Here is a 22,169-nt window from a genome sequence, read left to right on the forward strand (position 1 = left end):
ATTTTTTTTTCTCACAATTCTGACTTTTTTTTACGAATTGTGTTATATAAACTCACAATTCTGACTTTTTTGTCACAATTCCAACTTTTTTGCACAATACTGACATTTCTCGCAATTCTGACTTTTTTGTCACAATTCTGAGAAAAACTAAATATTTACTTTTCCGTTGCAATTCAGAATTTTCTTGCACAGTTCTTTTTTCCCAGAATTGTGTAATATAAACTTGCAATTCTGACTTTTTTTCTCGCAATTCTGACTTTTTCTGCACGTTACTGATTTTTTTCTCGCAATTCTGACTTTTTTCTAAGAATTGTTATATAAACTTACAATTGTGACTTTTTTCTCGCAATTCAGACTTTTTTTTCACATTACTAACTTTTCTCGGTATTCTTACTTTTTGGTCACAATTCTGACATTTTTCTCAGAATTGTGGTGTAAACACTCAATTCTTTTCCCATACAATTCAAAATTTTCTTGCACAATTCTGACTTTTTTCCCGAAATTGTGTAATATAAAGTTGCAATTCTGACTTTTTTTTTTCTGACAATTCAGATCTTTTCTGCAAATTACAGATTTTTTGCACAATTCTGACATTTTTTTCTTGGAATTGTGAGAAACACGCAATTGTGTGTTATAAAGTCAGAATTGCAAGATATAAATTCACATTTCTGAGTCAGAATTGTGAGATAAAAAGTCACAATTACCTTTTTTTTATTCAGTGGCGGAAGCAACTTTCCATAGATCTATTACTCTCCAATGTTAAAATAATCCATATTCAAATTATTAACTCCATATTTAAAAGTCAGCAACTCTAAGATTATCAAAGGAACACTTCACCCAAAACAACCTCATTTACTCATCCATATGCAATTTTCTAAATCTGTATTATTTTCTTTTGTCTATGAAAAATGAATGTTGCTGCTGCTCTTTTACAAAAGCACATTATGAACATGCACGGTCAAGATAAAAAAGCACAAACAGCTCTTAAGTACCATAATAGTAGCCCATATAAACAATTTCATTTTTTTTGGGTGAGTTATTCCTTCAAGCTAAATCCTAATGAAAGTAGGTTTACTATTCTGAACTTGGTCAAATGAAAGCATGGCTGAGCTTCAGTCTTACAGACACACACACTCACCGTGACTGAGGCTACTCATCTGTAATAGGAGTAACCTCCTCAGTCTGAGAGGCAGCAATGTTTGTCAACAGAACGATAAGGACATTTGTGAAAAAAAACAATATTATAACATGTAGTCTTGTAAGTTTTTAGTGGTTCATTATTTTAAGTGTAATTTGCCTGGGAATTTTTGGAACCCTTATGAAAAAGTAGTACACTTTAGCAAACTTAAAAAAAAAAAAGAGTATTTATTATTGAAATAATATACTTTAATATACATTAAAAAATATATCTAAGTGCGAACTGAAAGTAATGTTTTTGGACGTTTATTGCATAATTGCAATTAAATGAAAATGTTTAAATTTATATCAAATGCAGTTAGTTGAAATTAAAGTGCTTTTTCAACCCACTTAAGTAGTAAATTAAGAAATAGTCATGAAAGTGTCTTTAAGTACACTTAAATGGCTTTTTATGACTATGATGTTATCTGCAAGTATAGTTTTTTTATATACTTTTAAGATTTTAAGTACACTACAAGTGCACATTCAATACAATTAAGTGCACTTCTTTTTTTAAAGCTGTAGTCCGTAACTTTTTTTTGGTTAAAAATGATCCGAAATCTATATTTGAGAAAGTACATAACCAGCCAGTGTTCAAAACTATCGCCTTACTTTAGCCCGATTCACAACGGTTAGCTTATAATAATGTTTTCTTATTTGAGTGGTACGGGTAGGTTTCGAGTATGGCACTGCGTCATTACGTCACGTCTGTAAACATGAAGAAGTTGTCCCGGCTAGTAGGCTATAGCATGGGAGGATCCTGCTGGTGGCGGATCGTTTATAGCCTTTTCTCACAGCAGCTAGAATAATTAAATGTTTCATTTTGATGGCGGTTAGATTCAAAAACATTAGATTCATCCGTGCTGGAGCCGTGCCAGAGTACAGACCACGGTCGGAAGATAATTCCGCACAGAGCTGCAATTTCAGGTTTTCAAACAGAGATGGCGACAAAGAGGCAAAACTTACGGACTGCAGCTTTAACTAGGAAACTTAAATTCAAGCCATTGTTAGGAAATCCTGTAGTAATACAACTAGATACCTAAGCTTTCTGTATGTAAGTGTTTACCCATAGGTACCTTTGGTTGTGGATTCGTCAGTGAGTCCTTGCAGGCGACTGCGGCTGCAGCGACTGTGGTGAGTTTCTCCAGCAGAGGGTTTGTCTGCGGGACGCTGGGAGGATGAGTGGATCTCCAGTAGGCCTCCAGATAATCAGCCATGTGCTCGCAGGCATCTTCCAGCTGATTCTCATCAAGAATGATGTCGAAAAGCTCCTGGATAGAGAACAAACAAGCGTGAGAAGAGGGAAACGAACTGTTAGAGAGCAGAGAATGAGAGCGAAAGGGTGATTGTGTGGTTTATCGCAAGTAATTATTCAATTAACTCACTGAAGGGCACTGGGCCAGTTTGTCTGCTGCCACCATCTGCACATTGAGATGTTTTGCCTGAGACTTTCCTCTAGACTTTATTAACCGCTGCAAAACCTGAAACATGGATACATCAGAATTGTTTTCAGTCTTTTGTTGTGCTTTAAAGAAGTACACTTATTTTGATGTGTTGACTAACATACTAAAGCACTTGATTATAATTTGAACTGTAGTGTTTTATTTTATGATATAAAGTTCATGCATTTGCATCTTCATCATTTCAAATGTGTAATAACAAATACATTTAAATACACGACATACAAGTTTCAACTGAAATTGCATTAAAGTATATTTTAGTTTACCATAAATGCTTGTCAGCACATTCAGCAGCACTTTACTCATATTTCATACAATTTAAAAAAAATACATAAATAAAATTGCACTTAAGTGTACTTTTTTGACCTACTTAAGTAGGATTTAAGTTTAACTTTATGCAAAAGTATGAGAATATTATTAAGTTTTTCTTCAAAGTATATGTTTGTGTACCTTTGGAGAGGTGATCTTGATGTAGACAATAATAGGTGCAAGAGATGTTTTTCCCAGTTGGGCCGGATGATTTATCGTGTCGGCGTCAAGAACCACCAGCTGCAGCGTATGAGCCAGTTCAAAGATCCTCTCGATCTCACTCTGAACCTCCGCTATAAACACACACACACACACACACACACACACACACATTGAATGTTTTTTCTTTACTTAAAGTACAATTGATCGCAACAACAATCTCTTGTGAATCTGTATAATTGGCAGTAATTTAATTTATTTTATTTTTATCAGGCAAATTAAGACTTAAGAACTTTTTGACTTGCAGTCAAGAACAATTATGCCAAATTTGCTAGTCATTTTTATTTACCAACTCATTAAAACAAAGAGTATTTTAGTGTAGTATTTTGTCTGCATTGAATTTCATAATAAGCATTTGATTGATACATAATGTGGTAAAAGCAAAAATAAACTTATTGTACTTATTATCTGAAAAAAAGGAATGCTGCTATTTGTGATATTTATCACAAATTATATATGACATTTATAACATCAGAATGACAGAAAATTGAACTGATTTGAGAACCTATATGACGATTATCTTTTATTGTGAGAGTGTGTGTGTATGTCCTGCTCTGGATACTGTAGGAAGGACAATTCAATAATACAGACTGTATAAGAGAATACAATTGATGCAAACAAGAATGCAAAAACATTTTGAATACAAAAAGGAAAATGATTTATTAAATCTCATCATTTTAAATAAGATCTCCTTTTTTAGTCATTCACATTAAAGCATCAAATACTTTCACTTACCTAAGTTGGAGCGTGTGTTCGAGCGCTCGATGATGGCATGTTTACTGGGGTTGTTGAGCACAGAGCGCTTGGCCAGAGAAATATCAGCAGCCACCCTCGTGATCGAGATCCTGAATTACACAAAACAAGAGAATATACAATGTAACTACATGTTAATCAAATGCAAGCTTTTTAAATGTACTTGCAATGCACCAAAATGTATGTGCATAAGTATATTTATTAAATAGTTAATGGTAAAATTTGTCTTTTTTTCAGTTTTATTATTAATGTTAAAAACAGTTGTGCTGCTTCATATTTTTGTGTAAACCTAATGCACTACCATTCAAGTAAAATTATTGCCAGTAAAGACATTTAAAATAAGAATATTTCTCTTTCAAATAAATGCTGTTCTTTTGAATTTTCTATTCATCAAAGAATCATGAAAAAGAAATTATATAACGGTTTTGATAAAAATATATTTGGTAGCACAACTGTTTTCAACATTGATCAAATTCAATTTAATATACTGCTTCCAGTGAAGCAGTATATTAAAATGATTTCTGAAGGATCATGTGACGCTGAAGACTGGAGTAATGATGCTGAAAATTCAGCTTTGATCACAGGAATAAATTATATTTTGAATTATAATAATATTTCATAATTTTCACTGTGTTTTATGTCAAATAAATGCAGCCTTTGTGAGCAGAAGAGACATTAAAAAAATCTTACAGATCCAACACTTTTGACCGGAAGCGTACATAAGGCCATCAAATATAAAATATGACCATGTTTTCTGATCACTGTAAAAAATGATCGTGATTTTAACGGTAAAAAACTGTGAAAATGCTACGGTAAAAACCTGTTACATGGTTAACAGAAAGTTCCTGTAAAATTTACAGGGAAAAACCGTAAACTGACGTTCCCAGAATTCCCTGCGTTCCATTTCAAATTCTGTTTGAATTTGACGTTTTTTCTTTGAAATAACTATGTTTTTTCTTAGTTTTTTCTTATCAGTTATGTTTATTAGGGTTGTATGTTACATCTAATGTTGTTAAATTAATGTTTATAGCATATTTCAGTTTAATGAGTCTCACCATGATGGTGTTTAGTGCTTGTGTGAATGACACTGTGCACCTTCTGTATATTCTATTGTTTAAAAGTTGCTTGTGATGGGCTTTGGCTCATCATGTGACTTGCTCATCATCACCTGCATTTGGTGGATATCATTTATTTCAAAGGAACAAAACAGATTTCAGTACTTTAATAGGTTGGTATATTAAGATTATATCAGTTAAAGAAATTACGGTATTTAACTGTAAATTTAAGTTAAAACCGTAAAACCTAAATCGTTGCCACCGTATTTTTTACGGTAGAATTGTGGCAACCACAGCTGCCAGTTTTTTACGGTAAATTTTTCGTATTTTTTTTTACAGTGTAGTTTTAGACTATTCGACTAGTCTGTTACAAATGCACACATCCCTTCTCTCCATGCAGTCCATTATTTGTCTTGTATATGCCTGGGAGATACTATAAGAAAACATGAAATTAGCATCTCCACATCCATTGTACATGACGTAAAATACATGTCATCGCAGATGAAAAAATATCAAACTCAAATGCATTTCAATTGGTTTTCAAACCACATATGAATTTGGCAAGGACTAAGTTTGTAAAAAAAATCTGATTTGATTCCAATTCACCAAAAAGTTATGTATAATTGTAACTGTCATACTGTAAATCCTGCACAGTGGTGTTTGGGAAACTGCAGTCAAGGGAAGCTACAGGCATGTGACCCGGCTGCGTGCTTATGGACCAGCATGGCCAATTAAGGCAATGAGATGTGACTATTTAAAGAAACATTATACACTCACGTGACACATACACACACACAAAAATATAAACTATCCCAACAGAGGGAACCACTTAAAGACTCACCTCCCCTCAAAGCGGTGCTTCAGAAAGTCAAACAGAGCTTTCTGCATCATATCTGTTACCTGTTTACACACAAAAAAGCATTTTAAGAGATAGTTTACCCGAAAATGAAAGTTCAGTCTTTACCAACTCGACTTTTTGTCAGTCAGCATTTGTCATTAGTTCTTCAGAAGTTATAAACAAGTTAGATGTCCAGGTTTCTCTTTTCAAACTGTATTTTCAGAGAAAAACAGCTTAAATTCCTGTCTGTTCCTCATAGAAAGATAAAGTTGTTTTTTTTCTTTCCCCCAGCTCTTCTGGTGGCTGTTATTTTGCTGTTATTTATTGTGTTCTCAGCATCATATTTGATCAAGAATAATCTTTGCAACAAATTCAAACACTAGCAACATAGACTCAAAATTGCACAGAATAAAAATAGTTATAGTAATAATTTGCACATTATTCAAAATACAAATATCTGTTCTCTATGATACTGTAAATGCGTCTACTTATATTTAAATACATTTTTTAATGTTTTTTTTATGTTGTTTGTAAGTGTGAGCTCGATTTCAATCATAGTTTTATTTATAATATTATTTTTGCACCTTAATTTACAGATGTTTAACTTTTTGTGTGCATTAATTCTGCTGCACCAAATAAGCCAAAAATTGTGGATAGTTTGCATTTTATTGCAAGCATTCAGATGTCAGGATAAAACCCTTTTAATGCTATTTCTCGTATAATAAAGTATTATGCATGCAATATATATATATATATACTTCTTTTTTTTTTCTTTGTACAAACATATAACAAAAGTTTGTGGACATGATTTTTCGAAGTTGTAAATAAAACAGATTATTGGAGTACATTTTACAAGAAATTACTGTTACAGTTGTTGTACTTCAACATTTCCAATTGAACTCAATGTTGCTGTTTGTTTGTAATTATTTGTTAAATTTACTAGTGATTTCTGAGTGAAAATTGCTTCAAAGTAATTTATTTAAAGTAGCTTGTTTTTAGTGCTTTCCTTTACAAAACAGCCGATGTTTGCCATGTTTTGCCATTTTTAGTCGTTGACGGTTTAATTGTATGGAAAAGAGCAGCTTGAACATTGTACTAAACATCTCCACAAAACAAAGACATCACAAGGGGTGAATTAACCCTTTAGTATCTTCTCTATGAAGTCACAATGCGTTTTGCAGCACCTGACCTCGTAGCCCTTGAGCGACGGTCCCACCAGCACCACGGGTCTCATAGATGGCACCACGTCATACGGAGGAACATGCTCTGTCTGTAGAGCAGCACAAAACACACACCATTAACCTCTTCAGTGTGCAAACACTTCACAATCACAGCTCGGGGAGAGAAAAGAGGGGAAACAACAGTAGATCTGATTGAAAATAATAATTATCCATATTAAGATCTAGACTGCAAGTGTCAAATTTAACGTCAGCAGGCTGAGAATGTCCAGTTCTTATATTGCTGTATTGTTAATTATTTCAGATTGAAGTTAAACTAAAACATTCTTTGCATTTAACTAGACTGCAGATTAAGGACAATGTTGAATGCATTTCTATTTGTTTTGCCTGAGCTCAAATTAAGTTTGACACCCAACTGAAAACCCAGTTTACGTACATCGAGTGTTTCATACATACTGTGAGCTTTAGTCAAATAATTAGTTAATATCAGGCTTTTGAAACAGTGCTGTGTTAAGCAAATTAGAAAATTATTGTTTGTGCAATTTTGTATGTAATTGTACAAACAATAATTTTATTGGTTAAACATGCACACACACACAAACGCAAATCTGAAGCTGTATAACAGAGAAATGTCAGAAGGGAGACCCACACAGTGAAGTGCTCACTAAGTATTGGCCATGCAATCATTCCTACTATGTTGTACATTTTTATGCCCCCTCATGTCTAGGATAAAATATGAAATGTACCATTTAAAAATTTTCAAGTATAAACTGTTAAAAATAAAGGTTCTTTGGAATGTTTCCATTCCACAAAAAGTTCTTTGCAGTGGAAAAATGTGATTTAGATGTTTTTTAAAATTTCTTTACACAAAGAAAAAATGTTAACTGTTCACTGAAAGGTTCTTTAGGGAACTAAAAATGGTTCTTCTAGGACGTCACTGTGAAAACCCTGTTTAGGAATCTTTATTTTTAAGAGTGCATTAAGGTGTGATCACATTTGCAAAATTTCAGCAAAATTTGACATGCTAAAAAAATATCTATTAATAGTGTAGCAATGCATGAAGAATTGCTCACACAGAAGTCACGTTATAAAAAAAGCAGCTTTCTGTTGAACACAACCAAATCTGGAAGTTTTTGCGAAACTCTCGATAGCATGGATTCCTATTGAAATGACTGGATTTGATCTGTGAAACTTTGCCAAGCAAGAGTAAACGTGACCGCACCTTTAGAGATGTTCTGTGCTATAAGTTGGTTTCACTGTAAAACATTATATTCTGCTCTATATTATTAGTCAAGTTTTTTTTTATGTTTTTGAAAAAAAGTCTAACAAGTCTCCAATTGTTTGATTAAAAATACAGTAAATACCAGCATATAGTAAAATATTATTACAATTTAATGCTTTTTATGTTATTATATTTTCAAATATAATTTATTTCTGTGATCAAAGCTGAATTTTCAGCATCATTACTCCAGTCTTCAGTGTCACATGATCCTTCAGAAATCATTTTAATATGCTGAATTACTACTGGTGCTAAATTATTAATAATGGTAATTAATAATGAAACCTGTTTTTGCTGCTTAATATTTTTGTGATTCTTTTTTCAGGATGAATAGAAAGAACAGCATTTATTTGAAATCTTGTGTAACATTATAAATGTCATCACTTTTGATCAATTTAATGCATCCATGCTGAATCATGGTTTTCATAAAAATACAAAGCAGCATAGATGTTTTAAACAATAGCAATGTTTCTTAAGCAGCAAATCAGTATATTACAATGATTTCTGAAGATCATGTGACACTGAAGACTGCAGTAATGATGCTGAAAATTCAGCTTTGATCACAGGAATAAATTACATTTTACAATATATTCACATAGCAAGCAATTCTTTTAAATTGTAATAATATTTCACAATATTACTATTTTTACTGTATTTTTTGATCAAATAAATGCAGCCTTGGTGAGCAGAAGACTTCAATCAACAACATTAAAAATCTTAATTATTCAACACTTTTACTAGTGCATATGCAGTATATCAAAATTATCTTCAGATTAAAACTATCATGTAAATCCGTCACTGTGCAGATTCCATCCTGTTAATTTTCTTGCCGTTGTGCAAATAACAATAAGCTATAATTAATAAACTCTAAGTACTGCATAACAGGAATGAGCGGCTGCAGGCCTCGGGCGTCCACTGACCGCACGGCTCTCTGTGAGGCCCGACTTACCGACTTATGCCTCTGCTTAGCTGAGGAAAGGAGGAAGGGAAACAGACAAAGGGAGTGTGAAAGATTAGGAGACAGAGGAACAAAGACAAGACCGGGAGAGAGAAGGGAAAGAGTGAGTGGAGTAAGCTAGCATGGATATTCGGACGACGACAAGCGACACAGGCTCTGCGCGATGCTGCTGTGACGGACAGATGCAGAGCGAGGGAGCGTCCATCGGCATGCTTTACCTTCTTAAAGAAAGGCATTCGTTTCTCACGGGCTAAAGGGGATATTACTGTGTTTGGGCTGGCTTTGGGTGAACGCTGATGGGGAGGAGGGTCGTTCTCCTCTGGATCTAACCCTGCAGCATCTATGTCCACAGCTACACACACACATATATAAACGCACACACGTACATATGAGCCTCAGCAAAACACATGGGGGAATTCATACACAATGCACAACAATCATTTATGAGACAATAAATTACATTTATGCATTGAAGCACACAGCATTTCAGTAAAACGTTGCCTTGTGAAAAAGGAGTACACTTTAGCATACTTAAAAGAATACTTAATTGCTAATATACTTATATATGTTCAAGATTCAAGATTTTTATTTGTCACATACACAATTATACAGAGTATAACCAGCAGTGAAATGTAGGTCATCTTAGTTGTATGAACTGTATGTAATGGTTTTGGACACTCGATTGCATATTAATTGCAATTAAATAAAACTGTATTACAGTTTAAATTAATATTTCATTCAATTAGATAAACAAGCTTTTTGACTCACTTAAGTTGGACATAATTGCTTCTATTGTCTATCACATAAAAGTGCTGCTGAATGTACTGACAAGCATTTATGATAAACTAAGATATACTTTAATGTAATTTCTATTGAAACCTGTATGTAATGTATAGAAATGTATTTGAATTAATTTGCAATTAGCACATTTAAAATAAAATACATTTAAATGCAATATAACAAATAACACACCACCGTAAAAAATTACTATATATTTTTTTTTACATGTACTTTAGTATAGAAATATACTCTCTGCCCAGATTCAGTCAAATGCAGCAAAGTTGATTGGACGGTGCTTCAAAGTACAAATGGACGATGACCCAAAACATACAGCAAAAGCAACCCAGGAGTTTTTGAAGGTAAAAAAGTGGATTATTCTGCAATGTATACTATATATTTTTTGAGTTGAGTCAATCTCCTGATCTCAACCCGATTGAGCATGCATTTCACTCGCTGAAGACAAAACTAAAGGCAGAAAGACCCACAAACAAACAGCAACTGAAGTCAGCTGCAGTAAAGGCCGGGGGAGGGGGGTTAGCTGTGTATAAAAATGGTTGTAGTTCCTAAGCATTTTATGTTATATTTTTGTTCAAACCCTTGAATTAAATCTTAAAGTCTGCACTTCAGTCACATCTTGATTGTTTTGTTTCAAATCCATTGTAATGGTTCCAGACCTGACTGTATGAATGTATTTGAATGTATTTGTAATCGCACATTTGTAATGATGAACTTGTGAATTACATTTAAAATATATTTTGGTAATATCAAATAACACACTACAATGTACTTCTACACTAAAGTGTACTTCTTTAAAGCACGACAATAGACTAATAAAATGTTTAATTTGACAATATTACAAAGTGCACTTTTTAAAACTGTACTTAAGTGTGAAACAGTCATGAAAGTGTCTGTCTTAAAGTATGAAATTCCCAAAGTGAATCCCATTCACATTCCTCTGGGATTTTTTGACTAGGGTAGAGGATGTGTTGAAAACTGCAATGTAATATAACGTAACATATAATGTACCAAGTATTTCACAAAATTTGTTTGATGTGCTGAATAATGTAAATAAAAATGTATTGATGAGTTTTAAAGTGACACTAAATGTTGATAACGTACCTGAGGATGGCGGGGTTGATTTACGTGAATTTGAAACAACGTCTCCTAAACTAGATAAGGAGTTTGCCCCTAGTTTACTGTAAAAGAAAAGAACAACATAGAATCCTTAACAAAAAAAGAAAGGTGTAATGGGTTTAGTTTTCTTCTATGTATTTAAAAGTGCTCTTCTGAAGAAAAAACAGCCTTGGCGACCTGAGCGGATTCAGTGGGTGACCAGATTAAATGAGCAGTTAAAGCCATTTAAACCATTTCAAGCTCTTTATTTTCAGCAGGACATAACAGAAGTTAAGTTTAAAAGCAATGTAAGCCTAAGCACATTGTAGAAAACATTGGCACCAGTCGTTACTACAATCTACTTAGGCTTCAGATCCCTTGTGAAAAAGAGTATGGAAATAATTTACTTTAAAAGAATATACTTAAGTGTGAACTAAAAGTAATGTTAATGACACTTAAATGAACTTTAGAGTGCTCTTTTGACCCACTTAAGTAGGACTTAATTCCATCTTTATATGTAATTGTATTATTATTTTGTCTTTAAAATATGACATTTATCACATTACAAATTGCACTTTTTAAAAGTGTACTTAAGTGTGTTTAGAAAGTGTCTCTCTTTTAACCAGTTAAGTGGCATTTTATTACATTAATATTATTATCTCCAAGTAGAGTTTTTTTTTAAATATACATTTTTAAGATTTGAAATACACTACAAGCACACATTCAATACAATTAATTCAATTAAGTTCAATGAACTGAATTAAGCACACTTCTTTTTCACAAGGGATGCTTTTGGGAAACAGCCTAAGTCTAGTTTTTTTGAAAGTGGTTAAATATTAAAGCTCTATTTTCTGTAACATTCTGTTTATTAAAGAACTATAGGTTATGTGTTTGTGGAACAGATACCTTGAATAAAATTTTCCTTGTTTCGTACGTTGCTCCTGGTGGATACGAATGCTTTCAAGCTTCACCGGACTTGGGATGAAACCGATGTCACACCCTTCTTTCACCAAGCGACCAATCCACCAGTCATTATTAAATTTCTGTCATTAAACACACAGAAGTCACCCATGGTGCATATTTATCATCGTGAAAATACTATTCCCACAGAACCTTACAAAGCCAAAATTCAAGGCCATACACAATCTTAAATATATTAACTACTATAATTTTTTTTTATTATCATTTGCAGAGTGAAAAACTAATCTTGGTTATTTTAAATACTTTCTGCCATAAACTGTATTTCAAGGCCTTGTTACATGTGTTTAAGTCTGTTTTAGTTAAAGAATCTGTAATGAATGATGCATTTTGAGTGTGTTGTGTTTGTTGATATGGACATACAGTATTCATTTTATTGGCTCAGGTCTTTTAAAAATGATATACTCAACTGCTATAATCATTTCTTCTTCATTTTCATCTGTATACATGTGAATATGGATATGGATACATGTTTAAATACATACTTCTTTAACATGAAGGAAATCTTTAGCCTCAAATGAGATTTCCATTCCAGGCACAGGGACGTCGTCTTCAGGAGAAGCGCTGTAGCCAACATTAGTACGTACTGCAAACGCCACTGGTTTAGACTGTGTAGAAGAACAAAGAGTGAGTCCAGTATGAAATATTAACAAATAGCATGTATTTCTCATGTATTTCAAACCTGTGGAACACAGAAGATGATATTTAGAAAAATGCATCAGTGTCCATACAATAGGGTTCAATATTGTAAAAAAAAAAAAAAAAAAAAAAAAAAAAAATTCTTATTTTGTGTTCTGCTGGAACGACATGAGGATAATTACATTATTACAAAATTGTAATAAATAAAAAAAAAAAAACGACACAATTCTCCAGGAAAATCTAAATTTCAATCATTTCTGCAAAATACACTTTCAAGTATTGCATATTATCTGTTTGTGTCTGTGGATTTCAATTACTAAACATATTTTTCCAGGCTGTTTTCTCTGCACTACAGCAGCACTTACATACACCTTAACAGTTTTATTTCTATTTCTATTCTGAAGATTTTTACTCAGGGTTTTGTTCATCATTTGCCTGATTGACCTTTCATTCTTAAAAACATGATCATTTTTCTTCTGGTTGACCGAAGTTTCTGATTTATGGAGTGATAAAAATTAAAAATCCTAAAAACCATTAGCTGTAATATGTCAACAAAATGAAACAAGGAACTGGCTTTATCCAGTGTTCAGATCTATGTTCTGCAGTGTATGCAAATTATTACATATTTAATTAGATATCTACAATTTTGTCCATGTTTTCAGGAATACAAAAGAGCAGGAACATGAATGTCTGACACACAAGGGCAAAATCAGTATGGACTCAATGTAATTCACTTCCACATGATGGGCTGCACAAGCAATGAATTATGGGTGTACCAAACAGAGGACACAGTGTCCTCTAATGGTAATGGTGGGTTGATCACATGCAAACCTGACTCCGTGATCTGTCAATACAATGCTGCTTTATCTTCCCTTTCTTTATCTCAGTCTGTCATCTTTATATTTTCTAATCAAATAAAAAGGTATGCAAAACTATGCACTGTATTATTGTAATAATATGCAATATTTTTAATAGCAGCTTTAAATAATTTGTATATATATTGTGCAGCTTTGTTTTCACAGCCACTGTCTGCCTCTTATGTAACACCACTTTCCATTAAACATGCAGTATTGATCAGACATAGTGATTGTAACCCTTTGTGTAAATGCATGTTCAGACATCTACAGTTTCATTCACATTCACCAAAAACACACTCACATCTGACAGCTTGTTTACTTTACTCGAGACTGTGCTAAATCTTTGACTAACACAGCTTCAGGTTGTTTTTGGTTGAGTGAAATTATGTAATACCTACAGGGGAAAGCAAAACTGAAACATTTTTCATTATACACAGTCAAAAGCTTGAAATAATTTACATATTTTAATGTTTTTGACATCTTTTATGCTCACAGAGGCTTCATTTATTTGATCAAAAAATACAAAAAACATTAATATTGTAAAAATATTATTATAATTTCTATTTATATGTGACACTGGAGCACAAAACCAGTCATAAGTAGCACAGGTATATTTGTAGCAATAGCCAAAAATACATTGTATGGGTCAAAATGATTGATTTTTCTTTCCAAAAGAAAAATTTAAAATTTTAAAATTTTATTTCCAAAAATCATTAGGATATTAAGTAAAGATCATGTTCCATGAAGATATTTTGTAAATTTCCTACTGTAAATATATCAAAACTTTGATTATTAATATGCAATGCTAAGGACTTAATTTGGACAACTTTAAAGGTGATTTTCTCAATATTTATCAAAATCAAAATCACATTAATTTTTCAGCTCTACTGTTTATTATTTCTCATTTTGTTTTTATGCCTCCAAATAATTTTTTTGGAGGATGGCTTATGAAGACTTGGAATATATTGTGCTGTTTTGTTAATTTTGGAGCATTTCTTTGTATGATGTTCAGTGGACGATGGAATCATGCGGCCCAGTTTTCAATTTTGGGTGAACTATTCCTTTAAGGCTCTTTCAAGAGTGGTTTAAAGTGTTCAATTTGTGAAACTGTACTGCAACACGTGGTAACCTAAAAATGGTAAACTAACTGGTTTTATTGAACCAAGCTATAAACATACATTTATACCAACAAAGCTATATTTTATATGTTAAATCAGGTAGAAATAACTCTTTAAGGTAACAATTGCAGTGTGTGTGTGCTTGCGTGTGTGTGTGTGTATGTGTATGTGTATGTGTGTGTGTGTGTGTGTGTGTGTGAGAGAGAGAGAGAGAGAGAGAGAGAGAGAATAGTTGTGGATATTTCTAGAAACATGGTCAGTGAAGAATATTTTACTTTTGTCTGCTCACTGCAGGCCATCTGGCTTTGTTATCAATATTTATGTGAGCATTCAATAAATAAATTATAAAATCTGATTGATGTCAAACTCTAAAAATAGCTATCACCCCTAGAGGTGAAGGAGAGTGTGAAAAAAACAAGATTAAATAGAAGAATAAAAATAGATGGGAAAGACTAACGGGGTGAGATTTCATATATTGCCTCCAAATAGCTTTGATTTGCCTCAAAGAAAGTGTCTAATAAGCATCCGGCTATAAATTAAGCCTTAAAATAAGCCTGAAGGTGCTGTGTGTGTCTTATATTTTAGTAATTCAGTGCAGGATTTATAAAGCAAGAATAACAGTCTCATGAGGCTTTGTATTGAGAATTACAATGATATTTTTAAAGAAGGAAATAGAAAGAAAGATTGTATTCTCCCAAATACCAGAAACCTACTCATACCAGTCACAAGATAATCACCTGCTAGACTTTATAGTTATGATTATAACCAGTCATGACGAACTGGAGCTGGTTATACTGACACACACACACACACACACACACACACACACACACACACACGCACACACACAAACATTTATTTTGTAACAGTGGAAATGGAAAGTCTACGGAGCCCTTTATGGGACATGGTGGTGGGAAAACTTCGGGGGGAGTGAAAAAAATTTGGGGTGGGAGGACAAAATATTTTTCAAAACTTTTGCGTTCTCTCACAAAACCAGTTGAGTTCAGACAAACTCTTCCAGTTTACTTTACAGCTTGCAGTAGTTCATACAGCTCCTTATGTTCACAGTGGAGTGGTTCGTAGAGTTTTATTTTGAACTTGGACTCAAATAAAGAAATACGTCAGTGCTTAGTTCAAGGCATGGTTTTGGGACATTCTAAGCTTAATGTGGCTTAATGTTTTAAAAGAGTGACATTGGAGAACCAAATTTCATAATAATAAAAGCTGATAAAATTATTAGGCTAATATTAATAACCTTATTAGTAATATTACTAAGCAGAAGAGCCCAGAATGTGACGTAAGCTTTTTCTCCCCCATAATACTCTTAAGGTAGGCTAGTGAATGAAACGGTGATTTAAAAATACCAAATCTGTTGCATTCATATTCTGGGCTATTCTGCTTTATTAATAGTAATATTATTAATAAGGTTATTAATATTAGCGTAATAATTTTATTAGTATTTATTATTATCGAATTTGGTCCTCCAGTGTCACTGTTTAATACATTAAGCCACATTAAGCGTTTTAGAATGTCCCATACTTTATTGAGTCCAAGTTCAAAATAAAACACTATGAACCGCTCCATCGTGAACCGAGCTGTAACCACTGCAAGCTGTAAAGAAAACGGGAAGAGTTTGGTTTTGAGAGAGAACTCAAATATCTTTGCGAGGGAACGCAAAAGTTTTGCGAGGGAACGCAAAACATTTGAAAAATATTTTTTCCTCCCACCCCAAATTTTTTCCCACCACCATGTCCCATAAAGGGCTCCATACAAGTCAGTTGCATTGTACTGTGGGATATATTCTTTGCAGTATGCAGTTAGTATACTGCATATTTTGACTAATGTTAAAAAATATGGTTCAATGAATTCTATGCATACAGAAAGACAGACAGGCAGCAGCTAGTGAGGCTGTGAAAATACACATCCAGCACCCGCACCATCAGCACTGGAGCTCCTCAGGGCTGCGTACTCTCCCCACTGCTCTTCTTCCTCTACACCAACGACTGCACATCTAAAGACCCCTCTGTCAAACTCCTGAAGTTTGCAGACGACACCACACTGATCGGCCTCATCCAGGATGGTGATGAGTCTGCTTACAGACAGGAGGTTAAGGAGCTGGCTGTCTGGTGCAGTCTTAACAACCTGGAGCTTAACACGCTCAAAACTGTGGAGATGATCATGGACTTCAGGAGAAACCTCCCTGCTCTCCCCCCACTCACCATCATGAACAGCACTGTAACAACAGTGGAGTCATTCAGCTTCCTGGGCACCACCATCTCTCAGGACCTGAAGTGGGACACTCACATTGACCCCATTGTTAAAAAGGCCCAGCAGAGGTTGTATTTTCTTCACCAGCTGAGGAAGTTTAACCTGCCACAGGAGCTGCTGAAACAATTACTCTGCCATCATTGAATCCATCCTCTGCACTTCAATAACTGTCTGGTTCAGCTCAGCTGTGAAAAAGGCTACTGTGCTGTTGTTCTCTTTCAACTAGATCATACATTTTTTCCTTCAACTTGCACCTCTACAGGTGTGCGTTTGCTTTGCCTCACTTACTCTATTAAGGATTCAGCTCAGCTACCAAATCTGACCTCAGAAGACTAAAGAGGGTAGTCCGGACTGCTGAGCGAATCATTGGTACAACCCTCCCCACTCTCCAAGAGCTGTACTTATCCAGAGTGAGCAAAAGGGCTGGCAAAATCACTCTGGACCCCTCACATCCAGCACACAACCTCTTTGATCTGATACCGTCTGGTCGACTCTACAGAGCTCTGAGCACCAGAACGACCAGGCACAGGAACAGTTTCTTCCCTCAGGCAATCCATCTCATGGCCACTTGACAATAATTGTGGAACACACACTATTTATACGCTTATACACTTATTTATCTAACACACATATTTAGTCTACCTTTTAAATTGCACATAATATACCTGTACACACAAAACTATCTATTGTAATATACCTGTACATACAATTGTCAATTTGTATATTGTTAGTCCTTATTCACTTGTTATATTTTTATTCTTTTATTATCTGTGTTTTTGTCCTGTCATTGTCATTCTGTCACACTGTGGAGCTTCTGTCACGAATACAAATTCCTCGTATGTATAAACATACCTGGCAATAAAACTCATTCTGATTCTGATTCTAAAACATGCAGCAATACCTTGGCCTTTTCGAGCTGAGCCTGAGCCTGTCTCTCAGCTTCTCTGCGTAAGGTCTCTTTATCTTCCTCCAGAGACACATCCGAGTCAGACGGTCGACTAGTGTATGAGTCCGCTGAACCCTGTGGAAAAAACACAGACATCTTTTAATACACATTATTTCTGTGTGTGCATTTATTTAATTAATTACATGGATTATGACACATGGTTTCTATTTGATTGTCTTCATTGATTTTAAAACCATGACATTTACTCATTTGCTCAGGATAAATATACAGCTACTCTACTTAAAGTTGGTGTGCGTGATTTGTTCATGGCAGAATAGTTTCTCCTATATCAATAAGCAGACAGAGTAAGCCATTAACAACTTGATTTTGAAGAACGATAACAAGTTTTGGTTATTGACTTACATTGTATGAAAAATGGAAACAATTTAGTTTAGAGACAAATTCTCACTATTAACTAGTAACTTATTAGCATGCACATTACAAGCATACTGACTGTTTATTAGTGCTTATAAAGCACATATTAATGCCTTATTCTACATGACCATATTTTAGATCCCCTAATCCACCCCATACCTAAACATAACAACTACCTTATTAAAAATTAATAAGCAGCAAATTAGGAGTTTACTGAGGCAAAAGTTGTAGTTATCAGTTAGTTAAAAGTGAGGCTCCAAACTAAAGTCAAGTGTGACCAAAAAAAAGACTACTATAACATTTTTCAAAATATCTTCTTTCAAGCTATTTTAAGAAGACAAAGTCATACAGATTTGGAAAGAAATTATGTGAGTAAATGATGATAATTTTCATTTTTAGGTGACTGTCCCTTTAAATTAACTTGGCATTTCATTTCAGAGAACTAGTGTTTCTCTTACAATGGCTGAGGGAGTGACTAACGTAATCAATCTCTCCACATTTTTTCCTCTTCTGGAAAATCAATCATAGAAACGTTATTTTGGATTTTCCTTGTGCTATTGGAGTGAATGGGAAGTGCCTCCCCTGCCCCTAAAGAGTACAGACTATTATCTGTGAGGATCTTACACCGTAGCCTACAGAATGCTCCCTACTTAGCAACGGCCCTAAGACACAGGTAATTATAAAGTACTTTGAAATCGAAAGGGATAACAGTAAAACAAAACCGGAGTACCACAAATCATTTCAAACTGCAATAGACTTTAAGAGTCATCTGCCAGTAAACAGACAAAGGACAAACCACCAACAACACACAAACACGTAGAGATTGAAACCAAGAATCTCCGTTATCCATGTGACAAAGAAAAATATGTATATTAAGACTAATAAGTAGCCTAGTAGTCTGAGACAAAGAAAAAATATGGACGAAAAGAAACAAAACAAAACATAAACGAGCGGCGCACCTAGTTAAATAGATGTCAGTATAAACAAATAATTTAGATATAAAAATAAGATGAAAGGGACTATGGTATAAAGTCCAAAACCACTGATACTGGTTGGGATAGAAAATGGTTGATTGTCCAAAATAAATTAATCTTCCAATTACAGCACACACACATACAAGACATTCAACCACTAAAATAGGATTTAAATTTAATTAAAAGAATATAAATTTAAATTTAATTAAATAATAACGTCTGGACACACACAGCCTTGTGGCTGAATTTTTTGATTGGTTAAAAAACATTACAACTATTCCCATATAACAAAATACTCTTTTACATACTTTTAAACAGGGTACTTATTGCAAAAAAAAAAAAAAAAAAAAAAAAAAAAAAAAACTTTTAAAAATATATCCAGTATACTTAAGTGCAAATTGAATAAAATTTTTTCGTAACACTTAATTGAATTTCTAGTGAAACTTGTATGTCATACATCTATATGTCATATATTTAAAAATATTTGTGATTTGTAATAATAAAGTTGCAATTTAGTACATTTAAAATATATGAACTTTAAATGTAATATTGAATAACACACTACAGTTAAAATGATAATCAAATACTTTACATGTGCTTTAGTATGACAGTCAACACATAAAAATAGTGTACTTTAAAGCATGACAAACAATGATTTAAAATGTACTTTAAAGCACAACTTTTAATTTTGACTTTATCCTTGAGTGCACTTTTTAAGTGTACTTAAGTGTGAAACACTGTCAAGTGTCTCTCTTTAAGTCACTTAAGTGGCCTTTTATTTCAATATTTTGTATTATCTGCAATTACAGTTTTTTAAAGATATACTTTTAAAATTCGAAGTACACTACAAGTGCACATTCAATACAATTAAGTGCACTTATTTTTAGTATTAATATCACATAAATACATTAAAATGTGTGCATCTTTGTATGTAATTTCCTGCATATGAAAGGCAATAGAGAGATTCAAGAAAATATTTAGAAATCAACCCTGATCATACTTGATAGACACTGTTGATGTTTACATGAAATCACGGCCATCTAATGTCAAACAAGGTCACAAGTGAAATGTGCGTTTAATATTCATCATTCAAGAACATATACAGATTAAATCAAAAGTAAGATACTTAGCAACATACTAGCATATCCTTTTCCTGTCAATTTCCATTCGCTTGCACACGTAAATAGTGTATATTAAGAGGTATAGTAGTTTCTTACACCAATGTTGTTCTTGTCTCGGTTTCCTGTTGCTCGTTTCAGCAGTCGTATCCAGGAGGCCTTCATCAGCCAATCCAGTTAGAGCATTTGCTCTCCTCACCATACCAACCACAAACTTCAGTAAACTCTAACAACAACTTACTGTATATACCGTTCCACCATTTACCAAATGATATGCAAACATTATACATAAACCTAAGAGCTACAGGTATAAAAAAATGCAATTATAGGCAAGTGAAAAAAAAAAAAAACTGACACTGTTTTTTGTTTAGCTTTCACTAAAACTGCAATTTAAGCTAGATAAAGTGCTACCTAAAATCTCGGCTGTTGTCCAGGCTAATGTTATCAATGCTAGATGTGCTGCTGCTGTGGGAACGTAGAGTTCTTCTGTGTTGTTGACGATGGCACGCAATTCCATGTACATGCTGTCGATCCCTGCGCATAGTGGATGATGAGAGCTGCTACGGCCTGTGAAGACAGTGGCGGTGTGTTTTCTTCTAGAATAATGAATGAGACTCAGTCCATCCCGCTGCAGCAACACCAGCAAACCAGGCTGCCATGCTCCTCTATGAAGAGCCCTTCCCCGCTCCCTAGAGCCCAGCGTGCCAATGCTAAAGACGCTAGCACCTCTGCTGCAGTGATTTGTGCCTCTAACTGCCAATTCTTCTTTTACACGTTATCCTTTCTGTCTTCTGTATGTCCATAGTGTTCCTCAGGCATCCAGGCTTCTGTACGCTCTACAGTCTTCCTGTCTCTCCAGTATGTCCTCTGTTTTGCATCCACTTTATTTTCCCTCCCCTCCCATTCTCCTCACTCTCTGCCTCTCGTTGCTCTTCACAGTTGCTCCATCTGTGTGTCGTCTTCTGTGATTAATCCCACTGCACGTTTACTTGTGTGTGTGTGTGTGTGTGTGTGTGTTGGGGTGTGTGTGTGTGTGTGTGTATCTGTTTCTGCACGTGTGTTCTTGTGAAATGTGCACGTGTGTTCTTGTGAAAAAAAGAACTGCACTTAATTGTTTTGAATGTGCACTTCAAATCTTGAAAGTATATTTGAAAAAACTGTACTTGCATATAATATAATATTAATAAAATAAAAGGCCATCGAATTGACTTAAAGAGAGACACTTTCATTACTGTTTCTTAACACACTTAAGTACATTTTAAAATGTGCACTTTATAATAATGTAAAATTGAAAAGTTTATACTTTAATTTTAAATTCATTATGTTCTAATAATCTTTTGTCTTGCTTTAAAGAAGTACACATTTGATGTGTTGACTAACATACTAAAGCAGTAATGTTCTTATTTGCATTTAAATTTAATATATTGTAAATGTACTAACACGCAACTTAATGTTTAAATACGTGATATTTCAATGTCAGAAGAAATGACATTAAAGTATATTTTACTTCATTATAAATGCTTGACAGTACATTCGGCAGTACTTTAAGCATATTTTAATTAATCAAATTATCGACATTACAATTGTACTTAAATCCTACTTAAGTGGGTCAAAAAGCAAAAGTTAAGCTGTTTGCAATTAATATAAATTTAAACTATAATACTTTTTCATTAATTGAATGTCAATAAATTGCAATTGGCATTCAATTAAATGCCCAAACATTTTATTCAGATCAAACTTAATTATATTCTATCAAAGTATATTATTTCCATATACAG

General features: G+C 33.8%; 1 protein-coding gene across 1 annotated transcript in view; it reads right to left on the bottom strand.

Annotated features, from left to right (window-relative positions):
• The window catches only part of LOC306869196 (voltage-dependent L-type calcium channel subunit beta-1-like), a 28,258-nt gene that overhangs the window by 1,924 nt on the left and 4,165 nt on the right, over nucleotides 1-22,169 (bottom strand). The window contains exons 2-12 of the mRNA XM_079415846.1: nucleotides 17,880-17,999; nucleotides 12,582-12,704; nucleotides 12,025-12,161; nucleotides 11,125-11,201; nucleotides 9,444-9,577; nucleotides 7,000-7,080; nucleotides 5,814-5,872; nucleotides 3,900-4,009; nucleotides 3,087-3,238; nucleotides 2,562-2,657; nucleotides 2,253-2,447 (exon numbers count right to left, since the gene is read on the bottom strand). Of these exons, the coding sequence (XP_079271972.1) occupies nucleotides 2,253-2,447; nucleotides 2,562-2,657; nucleotides 3,087-3,238; nucleotides 3,900-4,009; nucleotides 5,814-5,872; nucleotides 7,000-7,080; nucleotides 9,444-9,577; nucleotides 11,125-11,201; nucleotides 12,025-12,161; nucleotides 12,582-12,704; nucleotides 17,880-17,999 (1,284 nt within the window). The remainder of the gene's footprint in view (nucleotides 1-2,252; nucleotides 2,448-2,561; nucleotides 2,658-3,086; nucleotides 3,239-3,899; nucleotides 4,010-5,813; nucleotides 5,873-6,999; nucleotides 7,081-9,443; nucleotides 9,578-11,124; nucleotides 11,202-12,024; nucleotides 12,162-12,581; nucleotides 12,705-17,879; nucleotides 18,000-22,169) is intronic.

Source organism: Barbus barbus (genome assembly GCF_936440315.1).
Source record: "Barbus barbus genome assembly, chromosome: 1".
Classification (NCBI taxonomy): Eukaryota; Metazoa; Chordata; class Actinopteri; order Cypriniformes; family Cyprinidae; genus Barbus; species Barbus barbus.